Below are 14499 nucleotides of genomic sequence, written 5' to 3' on the forward strand. Positions count from 1 at the left end.
ACCTAAACAAGAAAACAGTTCTCTAGTTCCCTTCTATAGAGCCTAAATAAATTGTTCTCTAATTAGAACATTTTTTCAAAATTTCAAATTGTTATTATTTTATTGTATGTTGATCTTGTGTTCTGTGACTTTCCTCATTGAAATTGTTAGTTCTAGGAGCTTTTGGTTTTTGTTGTTGTTGTTGTTGTTGGGCAGATTCTCCTTTGGGTGGATTCCTTGGGATTTTCTATATAGACTATCATATCATCTGCAAATAGGGACAGTTTTAGTTCTTCCTTTCCAATCCATATACTTTTTGTGTCTTTTTATTGTCTTATAGTTCTGGCTAGACCTTCCAGGATTATATTGAATAAGAATGGTAAGAGCTGACTTCCTTGCTTTATTCCCAGTCTTAGGGGGAAAGCATTTAATCTTTTTATCATTTTTTTAGTGTTTAGCATTTATTTTTGAGAGAGAAAGAGACAGAGTGTGACTGGGGGAGGACTAGAGAGAGAGAGAATCTGAAGCAGGCTCCAGGCTTCGAGCTGTCAGTGAAGAGCCCGACTGGGGCTCGAACCCACAGACCACAAGATCATGACCTGAGCTGAAGTCGGATGCTTAACCGACTGAGCCACCCTGGTGCCCCAGTTTTTTTTATCATTAAGTGTAGTGTTAGCTGTAGCTTTTTGTAGATGCTTAACTTTATCATGTTAAGGAAGTTTCTCTCCATTTCTTGTTTGCTGAGAGGTTTTGTAATGAATAGATGTTGAAGTTTATTATTTTTTTTGTGTGTCAATTGATATGATTCTCTTTCTTCTTCAGCCTGTTAATATGGTAAGTTACATTGATCTTCACATATTGAACCAGCCTTGTATCCTTGGAATAAACCCAGTTTGGTTGTGGTATATAATTCTTTTTATGTATTGCTGGGTTCTGTTTGCTAATATTTTGTTATGGGTTCTTGCATCTATATTTATGAGAGATATTGGTCTGTCTTGTTTGTTTTGTTCTGTACTGCCTTTGTTTGGTTTTGACATCAGCCTAACAGTGAATCAGGAAGTGTTCCCTCCTTTTTTATTTTGTGGAAGAGACAGTGTAGAGTGCTGTTAATTCTTCCTTAAATATTTGATAGAATTCTCCAGCGAAACTATCTGGGCCTGGGTATTTCTTTTCTGTGGGTTTTTAAACTACAAAGTCAATTTCTTTAATAGTTATAGAGATATTCAAATAATCTGTTTAATACTGAGTGAGTTTAGGTAATATGTGCTTTTCAAATAATTGGTCCATTTCTTCCAAGTTGTTAATTTATGTGCATAGAGTCGCTCATAGTATTCCCTTTTGCTTTTAATGTCTGCAGGGTCTGTCATGATATCCCTGTTTCATTCCTGATATTGGTAATTTTGTAATTTTTGTCTTCTCTTTTTCTGTCAGTGTAGCTAGAGGTTTGTCAATTGTATTGATTTTTTTCAAAGAACCAGATTTTTGTTCTGTTGACTTTCCTTTATTGTTTTTTCTTCTTTCAGTTTCATTGACATCTGCTCTTATCTTTATTATTTCCTTCTGCTTGGTTTGGGCTTATTTTTCTCTTTTCCTAGTTTGTTAAGGTGGGAGCATGAGATGCAATGGACAAAATTTTAAGTTTTTTCTCAATATTTTATATTTTTGGCTGGTAATGTGAATGGAATATTTTTCTATTATATTTGCTAAGTCGTTGTTTTTTATCTATAAAAATTGTTGAGTGTTTTCATTTATTTAAAGGAACACCTCACTGATACTCTATTGAATTGGTAATTTTAAAATCTGTCCTCTAGGGGGGCACCTGGGTGGCTCAGTCGGTTAAGTATCAACTGTTGATTTCGGCTCAGGTTGTGATCTCATGGTTCGTGAGATTAAGCCCTGCATCAGACTCTGCACAGAACCTGCCTGGGATTCTCTCTCTCCCTCCCTCTCTCTCAAAAATAAATAAACTTAAAAAAAATCCTTCAATTCCATCCTCTTTGGCTTTTCGAGTATGTAATTATGTATCAGTGGTCCTACTTCCTTTTTCTAGTAGAATTATACTTTTAGAAATATAAATTTTTTCCAAGCATATAAAACTAGGAGGTCATAGAGGAAAATTGGGGAGAGACTTTCTAAAAAAAAGACCTCATTTTAGTCATACACCAGCTAGCCAGTGAACCAAAGATTGCAGAAAGCTGTGATGGATGGTAGGAGTAATATTCTAGTGTGTGTGTGTGTGTGTGTGTGTGTGTGTGTGTGTGTGTGTGTAAATAACACATCTACTTTATCCATTTATTAGTTGATGGACATTTGGGCTCTTTCCATATTTGGCTATTGTTGATAGCACTGCTATAAACATTGGGGTGCATGTGCCCCTTCAAAACAGCATTCCTATATCCTTTGAATAAATATCTAGTAGTTCAATTGCTGGATCATGGGCTGGTTCTGTTTTTAATTTTTGAGGAACCTCTGTACTGTTTTCCAGAGCGGCTGCACCAGTTTGCATTCCCACCAGCAGCGCAGAAGAGATTTCTTTCTCTGCATCCTTACCAACATCTGTTGTTGCCTGAGTTGTTAATGTTAGCCATTCTGTGTCAGTTGGCCATCTGGATGTCTTCTTTGGAGAAGTGTCTATTCATGTCTTTTGCCCATTTCTTCACTGGATGATTTGTTTTTTGGGTATTGAGTTTGATAAGTTCTGTATCGATTTTGGATACTAACCCTTTACCTGATATGTCATTTGCAAATATCTTCTCCCATTCTGTTTATGCCTTTTGGTTTTGCTGATTGCTTCCTTTGCTGTGCAGAAGCTTTTTATTTATTTATTTATTTATTTTATTTTATTTTTTTAATCTTTTTTTAACGTTTATTTATTTTTGAGACAGAGACAGAGCATGAACGGGGGAGGGTCAAAGAGAGAGGGAGACACAGAATCTGAAACAGGCTCCAGGCTCTGAGCCATCAGCACAGAGCCCGACGCGGGGCTCGAACTCACAGACCACGAGATCATGACCTGAGCCGAAGTCGGACGCTTAACCAACTGAGCCACCCAGGCGCCCCGAAGCTTTTTATTTTGATGAGGTCCCAGTAGTTCATTTTTGCTTTTGTTTCCCTTGCCTCCAGAGCCGTGTTGAGTAAGAAGTTGCTGCAGTCAAGGTCAAAGAGGTTTTTGCCTGCTTTCTCCTCTAGGATTTTGATGCCTTCCTGTCTTACACTTAGGTATTTCATCCATTTTAGTTTACTTTTTGTATGGTGTAAGAAAGTGGTCCAGGTTCATTCTTCTGCATGTTGATGTTCTGGTTTCCCAACACCATTTGCTAAAGAGGCTGTCTATTCCATTGGATATTCTTTCCTGCTTTGTCAAATATTAGTTGGCCATACGTTTGTGGGTCCATTTATGGACCCACTATTCTGTTCCATTGATCTGAGTGTCTGTTTTTGTGCCAGTACCATACTATCTTGATGATTACAGGTTTGTAATATAGCTTGAAGTCCAGAATTGTTATGCCTCCAGCTTTGCTTTTCACTTTCAGGATTGCTTTGCCTGTTTGGAGTCTTTTCTGGCTCCATACAAATTTTAGGATTGTTTGTTCTAGCTCTGTGAAGAAGGCTGGTGTGATTTTGATAGGGATTGCATTGAATATGTAGATTGCTTTGGGTAGTGTCAACGTTTTAACAGTACTTATTCTTCTAATCCATAAGCATGGAATAGTTTTCCATTCTTTTGTGTCTTCTTCAATTTCTTCAATAAGCTCTCTGATCTGTCCTCCCTTATAGATTAAAGACTTTTTTTTCCCTTGTTGCTTTCATAATCTTTACTTGTCTGTGTATTTTGTGAATTTGACTATGATATTCCTCGTTGATGGTCTGTTTTTGTTGAATCTAATGGGGGTTCTCTGTGCTTCTTGGATTTTGATGTCTGTGTCTTTCCCCAGGTAAGGAAAATTTTCTGCTGTGGTTTGCTCACATAAACTGTCTACTCCTTTTTCTCTCTCTTCATCTTCTGGGACTTCTGTGATTCAGATGTTATTCCTTTTTAATAAGTCACTGAGTACTCTAATTTTTGTGTCATGCTCTTTTGCCTTAGTTTCCCTCTTTTTTCTGCTTCATTATTCTTCATAATTTTGTCTTCTATATCGCTGATCTGCTTCATCCATCCTTGCCGCCGTGGCATACAACTGAGATGCAATCTCAAATGTATTTTACTTCTTTTGTCTCTGCAGAAAGGGATTCTCTGGTGTCTTCTATGCTTTTTTCAACCCCAGCTAGTATTCTTATTATCATGATTCTAAATTCTGGTTCAGACATCTTGCTTATATCTGTGTTGAGTAAGTCCCTGGCTGTCATTTCTTCCTGTTCTTTCTTTTGGAGAGAATCCTTCATTTTGTCATTTTGGAGGAAGAAAAATAATTAATAAAAAAATTAAAATTAAAAAATTAAAAGCAACACAAAAAATCAAATAAAGGAAGCTAGATCCTAGGTGCGTTTTGGCCTGGTTTTTGAAAGAAGCTTGATAGAATAGAGAAAAAAGGGAAAGAAAAGAAAAAAAAAGTAAGAAGTGTTAAAAAAATTTAAAAATGTATACAACAAAATAGAATAAAATGAAATGAGGAAAGTAAAGTAGAATTTTAAAAAATTACAAAAAATAAAAACTATAGCAAAAAATTTTTAAAAATTTTTAATGGAAAATAAAAATAAAATGTTCTCTTTCTGTATCAAAGAATAAGAAAAAAAAATTTGGAACACTTCACAAATTTGCATGGCATCCTTGCTCAGGGGCCATGCTAATCTCTGTATCATTCCAATTTTAGTGTATGTGCTGCCAAAGCGAGCACTTAGATGTGTTGCTGTAAATGGCTATTTTCTTGTACCACTTTTCTTTTGATAATGAGAATTTCCTGTTTGAAAGCTTTTGAAACCTATTCTGAAAGTCTTCCTGAAAGATCCTTTTTGAATTGTTAACTGTGGTTACCTCCAACTGAAATTGGATGAGGGAACTTTCACTTCTTTACATTCACAGAGCTACATATCTGTGTCAAAGTGCATCAATATCAATCTGTCTGTCTATCTCTCTATTTCCTAGGACAGAGCCTGGCATTTAGTAGTAGATGCTCAATAAGTATTTGTTGGAGGAATGAGAACTAAATAGAGAAAAATCTCATTTTTGTCTTTAGAGAATTTATAATCTAATGGCAGAGATAGAAGCTATATGTGCAAAAATCAAGAATGCTTATATGAAAGGAAAAGCTTATTTCAGTTCATCTTAATGGTAAATTTTAATTGGAAGGAGTTTGGGGGCACCTGGGTGGCTTAATCTGTTAAGCGTCTGACTCTTGATTTGCCCAGGTCATGATCTCACGGTTCATCTGCTTGGGATCCTCTCTCTCTGCACCTCCCAAGCTTGTGCTCTCTCTCTCTCTTTCTCTAAACATAAATACTTTTTAAAAATGAAGGAGTTTTGATTCAGGGGGAATTGAGAGTCAAATTTTAGGGAAGAGAATTATGACATGTGAGTAAAAGATATTTGGGCTACGTTTTGGAGGACTGCATTGTATAAGGGGGTAAGATTCTTCATCTTTCATGAGGTAGTTAGATCCTGAACCACATCTTTGAGCATGGATATGTATAGCAAGGAGCAGAGATGTCTGAAGGCACAATGGCTTTTTAAATTTTTTGGTGGAAATGCCTTGCAAATATGGAATTCTGAGGCTCTCTGTAACCATGGTCATGTTGTGTTTGCTAAAGAGATAAAATAGTTTCTTTTTCTAAAATAAAAAACTCCTTAAAATATCAAACTTTACATATGAAAGCAGAAAACAAAATATAATGCCATCTGTTTTATCACACACAATGGACATTTAAATATTTTAAGTAGTCCAGCAGATTTATGTTCATTAAAATCCCGCTAACTAATAATGTGTTTTGTTTCCTTCATTCCCACTCAGGTTACAATTCACACTTTCAGATAAGAGTATTAATATCAGCCACAGAAATTACAGGAAAAGGAGTATTTTATTTTATAAAGAACGCCTTGTATAATACTGGAAACCAAGCACTGTATTCTTTTAATATTTGGTTCCCAGAATGGATAGGTTCAGATGATAGTTACTGATATTGTCAGTTCACTGCTAACTAAATACACCTTAAAAATTTTTGTAAGGGCAACGAGATTGAGTGTATTTTGCATTTTTGATTCCTTCTTAGGAAGTTACAGATTTTACTTGATAGTAATGGTTTTGAGATTTAGTGTGTGTTTTATATTTTTTAAGAAATCTTCCTTATGATAGTGGAATGAGACTAATAGTTATGATACAAGGTTTGTTTGTAGTCAATCTCTAATTTATCTCTATCCCAATATCTGATTTATCCCAATATCTCATGTTATATATTATCAACAGAGAAAGCAGTTCATGATTGCAGCATGTCAACCTGCAAATTCATATGTATTTGATGATTTTTAAAATGATTTTCCTAGGAAATATAACTTTTGAAACAATGATGGAAATTCTCCGAGATAAACCAAGTGGCATTAATATGGAGGGAGAATTCCTGACCACTGCAAGCATGGTTTCTATTTTACCTCAAGACTCCAACCTTCCTTGCATTCACTTCTTTACAGGGACTCCTGATCCTGAGAGGTAAAGTCACAAAATACTGTAAACCAACAAGGGGTCAGGGGCTAGGATAGTCATCAGTCTGTTGGTGATTTTGCCAGGCTAACTTTTTCTTACACAAACATGACAATAATTTTTGGATCTATTTTCCGTTCAGGTTGTAGGCTGCCATTTACATATGTGCATTCCTGCCATAACTATTCTCATTTTTTAGGACAAAAATGTTAATAGTTTCTTGTCTGCAGTTATCCTTACTCTCTTTGGCCAAATATATTTAAAATTGTCAAGAAAAGAAAGTAGATGGTTTTCTTTTGCAGATTTCAGTATTATAATATTAGATGATTAAGAATACTAAGAAGATTAAATGACGTAGTTGTGCTGGATTTAGATGGTTACTTATCCGCTCATATCTAGAAAATATATGCCTGTAAAACTTAAACTATCAGTAGTTGAAGTTATATCTAAAATTGGATTTTAGATATGTTAAAATTGTCTTAAGTCATTAGTGTCTCTCATAGAACTTAATGCACATTACATTGAGAAATGATCTTATATTCTCTCAGTGTTATAGTCTTTCATGTTATTAAAGATCATTTCAAGAAGATGGAGTGAGACTTGAGGACACTTTATTAATACTGCTGCTGTGATTTCATTCCAGATCCTAATCCTCAATCTGTAACATTGAGGATTGTTCTTACCCTTCAACTATGGAGTTTTCAGTAGAAAATGATGGACTATAATTTCACTGGACACTGTTTCTGTGCCAGGCCCTTCTAACTAGAGGGAATCTTAGAAGATTTAGCATAATGCTAAATATTTTCCTATCCCCACTATCCCCACAAGCCAACTCTATGACTTTTTCTTCTAGATCTGTTTTTAAGCCTTTCATATTTGTGCCAAATGTTTCACAACTATTGGATACCAGTTCACCAACATTTGATCTTGAAGACCCAGTTAAAAAGAAACCACGTTTTCAGTTTAAGCCTGACAGAAGACACCCACTCTATCAAGAACATCAACAGGCATTGGAAGTAATAGACAAAAAGGAGGTATGATTAAATTATATTCTCTGTTTTATCATTAAGAACAGTTTAAAGTGTGATTCAGTCCACATTTTGAACTTTGGAACTTCACCTTTCTTTCCTTGCTTCATGTAAAAATAGGTTTGAAAATAGTTTAAACTCTCTCTCTCTCTCTCTCTCAAAAATAAACAAACATTTAAAAAAAAATAAAAGCTTTTAAAAATAAAATAAAAATAAAATAGTTTAGATGTTTCAATTATAGTAGAGCTCAAACCAAAGATTTAAAATAATGGTTAAGAATGCACTATGAATCTCTTAGAGAAATTTAGTATATTAAACATAATAACAATACCTAACATTTATTGGGCACTTTTTATACACTGAGCACCATGGTATCATTACACAAAATAGAATATTTTATTTAATCTTCAAACCACTTTATGAGGTAAATACTATTGTTATCTCCATTTCACTGATAAGGAATCTCCATTTACTGAGACTTAGAGAGTTTAAGTAGCTTCCTTAGTTTATATCTCACACCAAAAATTACAGAGCTACTGGAGGGCAGTTAACATCTCTTACATACAAAATGTTCTTAATCAGAGAGCCTCAGATTAATTTTTATTGGAAATGCTTAACACTCCTTAGACTTAATAATAATGATGAATTGGAGTCTTTTTTAAAAAATGGTAAGTGCTTATTATTTTTAAATGTAAGCAGTATAGAAGATGAACATCATCCAAAATCTCATCTCTAGAAATAAGCAGATATATTTTTGGGCAGACAGATTGACAAATAATTTTCTAATATCCATACCTCTTCACGTTTCTTCCCTCTCTGCCCCAGAGATAAAATATAGATTAGAAGGAAATGGAAGAGCTAGCTGGAGGTTTTTTACAGAACCATCAACTGATTCCCTCCAGGGAGGAAAAGATTGGCCATCTTGTACCTTTCCACACCTGTTTGTACCGGCTCCCGGTTTCTATTGCTATCATTCCTTTTACTTCCTCGAGATATATACATTTACATTCTTTTTACATAAAATGCATTGTATCAGTTGTCTTCCAGGTAATTATTTATTTACTTTTGTCTGTAGTACGTTTGCACGGTTGCCATTCCCCCACCCGCTTTGCTTACACTTAAAGCAGAGAACTCTGTCTAGACCTCCTGTTTGCTGTGGATTCTTGACACTTGCTTTATCTTGGACTACTTTGTTTTCACTTGTAACTTACAGTAAACACTTTTTGTAGGTAGCCGGTGGCATGGAATGAGAGGCAGGCAAATTGTTCTAGGGGCATTAAGTACGCTGATGAGAGCCCAGTCTACCGGCCAGTGGTGTCATCCACTGCGTGGGCTTGGCTTACACTCCTGACTGAGCACAGTCCTGTGACAAATGAGCCCCCTGGTCCTTCTTGCCTTTGCTCAAGTTCCTCAGTGATATGTTTCAAGAGATATGTCTGCTCTGGAGGGATTTTCCCTCACTTCTCCCTGAGCAGCCTCCACACTGCCACTAATCGCTTACTTAGTTCTCAGCATTGTCAGCTTCCTTTCCCCTCAATACTGTTTCTGGAAGGTTGGTTTTGTAGACTTATTAAATGCTTGTTAAATTAAAATGCTGATTGACATTTTTCTAAGTAATATTGAAATTAAAATTTAAAAGCTGTTAGTATTTTAGCCTTTATTTAATAGCCATTAAATGTTGATTGACGACAGAAAGTAATGGAGAAACCATAGAACCTGAAGGAAGAAGTGTCAAAGAGCTGGATTCTAGTCGATTTTTTTTTTTTACTGAAGTATAATTGACACAAAATGTTAACATTAGTTTTAGGTGTACAATATAGTGATTGGACAAATCTATACATTATGCTATGCTCACCCCACGTGTAGCTGCCATCTGTCACCATACGATGCTATTACAATACCATTAACTATATTCCTTATGTGCCTTTTATCCCCATGACATTCATTCCATAACTGGGCACCTATATCTTCCTCTTCTCTTCACTCATATTGTCTACCTCCTCACCCCCTGTCATCTGGCAACCATCAGTTTCTTTGTTCTCTGTATTTATGGGTCTAATGCTGCTTTTTGTCATTTGTTTTATTTTTTAGATTCCGCATATATTATGCAGAATCATGTGATATTTGTCTTTCTCAGGTTCTAGTCTATTTTTATGACTTAGGGAGAGTCAGTGCTACTGGTAGTTTTAATGTATGTTTCTTGATTACTGATGAGGTTGAAAAGCTTCTCAGATGTTTATTAGCCGTTAGTATTTCCTCTTAAATGACTTGCCTGTTCTTTTCCTTAGCCTGTTTTTCAATTGTTGCTTGGTTGTTTTTGTCTTTTGCCTCAGAGAGGCAAAACTATATGAATTTTGAGTCTTTGTTATATTGCAATTTTTTATCTCAGTTTATTGTTTATTTAACTTTTTTTTCAGACAGAAGTTTTAAGTTAAGTCAATTACATTTGTTAGTCTTTTCCTTTAAAGCATCTTGATTTCATGCTTCTAGAGGCCTGCTTCATCTCAAAATAAATATAACTTCTGTATTTTCTTCTAGTATGTATGTGTGTGTTTGAAAAAAATACTTAGTTCTTGAATTTTTCTGAAATTTCTTTCTATTTTTTCATGTTTATTTAAGAGAGAGAGAGAGAGAGAGAGCGTGTGGGAGGAGGGGCAGAGAGAGAATACCAAGCTCCGCATTGTCAGCGCAGAGCCCAACATGGGGCTGGAATTCATGAACCCTGAGATCATGATCTGAGCTGAAATCAAGAGTCTGGTGCTTAACTTACTGAGCTACCTAGGTGCCCCTGAAATTTATGTTTGTGTATGTTATGAAGTAGGGATTCTAACTTTGTTTTCCAAGAGGTGACCAATTATTTCAATACCATTTATAGACAAAATATATTTTTTTCTCACTAATATGTAATGTAGTGTTTCATCAGAAAAAGTTGATCCAATTTGATTTTAAAGTCCATGTTTAGATTAAGCATCTTTGTTTTGTGGAATTCTGCCCTATAATGGTTCACATTTGTAAAATTATTCTTACTTTCTAGTAACTTTCTTCTTATATATTTTTTCTCTCAGTACTTACCCTATAACTGGTCATGGTAATTCACCAATAACTTAAAAATTCCTTTATTCTATATGAGTAATGACCTTTCCCCCGATTCTTGAAACAGGGAGGAATCACAGAGAAAATGTCTTTTTTAGTTGTTCTTTCCCTTGAATACTACTGTTCTTGTTCCTTTGTTTAATCTGATAATATTGATTTTAAATATAGAAGATCCACCTTCATAAAAATATCTTAGCCTCATTTTTCAGCAACCTTCCCCAGACACAATATCATAATTTCAATGGTCCTATAAATTTTTCTTTTAGGTTTCTTGCTTATAGACTAATCCTATGCAATTATGCTTAATCTTTTCTACTAAAAGTACCTAATAAATTGGAGTTAATCCATTAATTCAATATAGAACAAAGATTTTTCCTGAAGAATTTCATTCCGTACTATATCTAAAGAATGAGAGGGGAACCAAACTAGAAGTGGAAACCAGAATGAAAAAAAAAACTTGTCTGTAGAGTGGTTTGGAATTTGGTTAGACTTATATGTGTGTGTGTATTTACTTATTTTTATTTTTTCATTGTTCAGGAAAAAGCCAAAACTATGTTGGACAACATGAGGAAACTGGAGAAAGAACTATTCAAAGAAATGGAGTCAATTCTTCAAAACAAGCCTCTTGACGTTGATAAAATTGTTAATCTCTTTCCCCAGTGTGCAAAAGATGAAATTAGAATTTATAAGTCAAACATTAGTTCTTAGTGTCATGTAAATGGTCAACAATCTTCCTCAAAGTCAGAATCTATCACCTTGGTAAATGATATAACCTAGTTTGAGTAGATCTGATTTTTCTTTAATAGCATTTACCTAATGGCCTATTAAAACTGCACATAGTCTTGCTGAAATATTGAGAAAGAAAATAACATTGGAATTAGGCACATATATCATGGAATAGCCAGGAGTTATTTCAGGTATTTGTGTGTGTGTGTGTGTGTGTATGTGTGTGTGTATGTGTATGTGGTTTTTTTCCAGCCATAATACCTTTTTAAAAATTATAATAATTAAATATTCAATTCTGCATAAAGTATGAAATATTAAAATAATGAATAGGTTTATATTCAGTATATTTATGTATTGTCCTCAAATAATTTTCTCAATTACAGCAAGAAAGTAGATTTTTCTTTAGTAATGGAAAATATTGTTTCTCAGGTAATGAGTTTTTTCTCATTAGGCAAATATTAATCATCTCTAACAGAATTTTCTAGACTTATACATTGTCTTACTACAGTATATTAATCCTGAAAATGTGCTTTTATTAGACACAAACATGCTTTTTGTCAAGATTTGGCATCAGTGAGCTTTTAGCTCTAATTATCAAGCACTTTTTCAGCCATGCACCCTTACAGGCTTTTACGGTAATGTTTTTAGAAGAGCTTGTCTGAGGGATTAGAAATGGGATAAGGGAACCAAGACCTCAGGAGATACTGTTTCTGTGTCTTGAATCTTTCTCAAATTTTATTTCTCTTCACTCAGTGAAAACAGCAACAGGAATGAGATAGTGGCAATGAAATAGAATTATTAGTGTATTATGAACATGAAGAACATTATAGTGCATAATGTATTATGAACATTATTAATAAGTAATATTTACCCAAAGTTTATAAAACATTGTTAAAGTTACATAGAAATTACCAAGTAAGACTCAAAGTTGCAACTAGAAAACAAAAGAAGAATCCAACTCAACATTATTTATTGGTTTCTAGAAATATCTATTTTAGGTTTTTTATTATATTATCGTATTTATTGGTTGCTATCATTGTAATCAGGATTATTACTAAAGTAGTGATGATTAAAGAAAATTTCTTTTTTTTAGTTCTACTAAAGTAGGATGATTAAAGAAAATTTCTTTTTTTTAGTTCTCTCATAAAAACCATAATCTGCTTAGGGGCGCCTGGGTGGCTCAGTTGGTTGAGCGTTCTACTTCGATTTAGGTCATGATCTCGTGGTTTGTGGGTTCGAGCCCCACCTTGGGCTCTGTGCTGACAGCTCAGAGCCTGGAGCCTGCTTTGGATTTTGTGTCTCCTTCTCTATCTCCCTCTCCCCTGTTCGCGCTCTGTCTCTCTCTGTCTCTCAAAAATAAATAAATGTAAAAAAAAAATTTAAAAACCACAATCTGCTTGATTTTGCTCATCTAATACAGAGCTACCATTACAAAAGAAAAGAGATTTGTCTCAAGTACTCAGTTAATTATGTGTTTGCTTTACATATGGTTCAGTGAAAGCCTCTCCCCAAATCATGAAGACCTTTGGCCAACCCCCATACACCTCCTTTCTCTCTCTTAATATATGGGGAAACTAAGGGTAAGCAGGCTGTTCATTTATACAGGGGCACATACTTGAATCTTATTTCTCTCTCTGGGGCTCACATGTTTTCTCTTCCTCCTTTCATACCACCCTAGTCTCAACTAGCACTGTCTCTCACCTGGACAACTGCAGTGAACTGTTCTACACCCATTTTTGTTTTTTATCTCCGTTCACATGGGTCACTGCAGCAGAGTGATCTCTTGGGAATGTAAATCTAATAATACATTTCCTTCCTAAAACTTTTTTAAGAAAATATTTTTTTATAGCTGTTTTCGGCTTAAAGCAAAACTGAGCAGAAAGTACAGAGTCCCTGCATACGTCCTGTCCCACCTCCAACTTCCCCCCCACCCCGTCAATATCCCACACTAGAGTAATACATCTGTTACAATTGATGAACCTACACTGACATATCGTTATCACCCAAAAGCCATAGTCTACATTCGGGTTCACTCATTGTACCTTCTATGGGTTTGGACAAATGTTTAACGACATGCATTAGTGAGTATTATACAGGATAGTTTCACTGCTTTAAATATCTGTGCTCCACCTATTCATCTCTCCCTCCCCCTACTCCCTGACAGCCACTTACCTTTTTATTATCTCCATAGTTTTGCCTTTACTAGAATGTCATATAGTTGGGACCATACAGTATATAGCCTTTTCAGATTTGCTCTTTAACTTAGTAATATGCATTTAAGATTCCTCCATGCCTTTTCATGGCTTGGGAGCTCATGTCTTTTCAGTGCTGAATAGTATTCTGGATATTTTGATTGCGGATACCCAGTCATAAAACCATAGGTCCTACTGAAGGACACCTTAGTTGCTTCCATGTTTTGGCAGTTATGAATAAAGCTGCTATAAACATCTATGTGCCAGTTTTTGTGTAGACGTAAGTTTTCAGTTCATTTGGATAAATACCAGCAGCATGAGTGCTGGATGGTATGGTAAGAGTATGTTTAGTTTTGTAAGAAACTGCTACACTATCTTCCAAAGTGACTATCATTTTGCATTCCACCAGCAATGAATGAGAGTTTCTGTTGCTCCACATCCTTACTTATCATTCGGTATCGGCAGTGTTCAGGATTTTGGCCATTCTTGTAGATGTGTAGTAGTATCTCATTGTTTTCATTTGCATTTCCCTGATGACTTATGTTGCAGAGCATCTTTTAATATGCTTAATTGCCCTCTGTGTATCTTCTTTGGTGAGATATCTGTTCAGATATTTTGCCCAATTTAAAAATCAGGCTGTTCATTTTCTTATTGTTGAATCTAAAATTCTTTTAAAAAGTCATTGAGATAAGTCCCAGTCCTTAAGAACTATCAATGAGATCTTGCTGATCTGCCCATCTGTATCTTATTATACTTTTGCTAGGTTTTTTTTTTTTTTTTTTCATAATCCCCTTTATCTCTTTCACCATCCCCCCCCCCCTCCCCTCTGGCAACCACCAGTTCGTTCTCTAT

At 35.0% G+C, this 14499-nt stretch overlaps 1 protein-coding gene and 1 non-coding gene across 6 annotated transcripts in view; one reads left to right on the forward strand and one right to left on the reverse strand.

Annotated features, from left to right (window-relative positions):
• The window catches only part of SCRN3 (secernin 3), a 32149-nt gene extending 20610 nt beyond the window's left edge, over positions 1-11539 (forward strand). For 3 of the 5 annotated variants that reach the window (XM_045480244.1, XM_045480248.1, XM_045480245.1), the window contains 4 exons: positions 320-358; positions 6455-6617; positions 7462-7642; positions 11267-11539. In XM_045480244.1, coding sequence (XP_045336200.1) covers positions 320-358; positions 6455-6617; positions 7462-7642; positions 11267-11437 — 554 coding nt within the window. In that variant the 3' untranslated portion in view covers positions 11438-11539. The remainder of the gene's footprint in view (positions 1-319; positions 359-6454; positions 6618-7461; positions 7643-11266) is intronic. The other 2 variants (XM_045480246.1, XM_045480247.1) reach the window with 1 other exon arrangement.
• LOC123600126 lies at positions 4711-4814 on the reverse strand. Its single transcript, XR_006713505.1, has one exon. It is a non-coding gene; the product is annotated as a U6 spliceosomal RNA (small nuclear RNA).
• Positions 11540-14499: the final 2960 nt, after the last annotated feature.

This window comes from Leopardus geoffroyi, chromosome C1 (assembly GCF_018350155.1).
Source record: "Leopardus geoffroyi isolate Oge1 chromosome C1, O.geoffroyi_Oge1_pat1.0, whole genome shotgun sequence".
NCBI lineage: Eukaryota > Metazoa > Chordata > Mammalia > Carnivora > Felidae > Leopardus > Leopardus geoffroyi.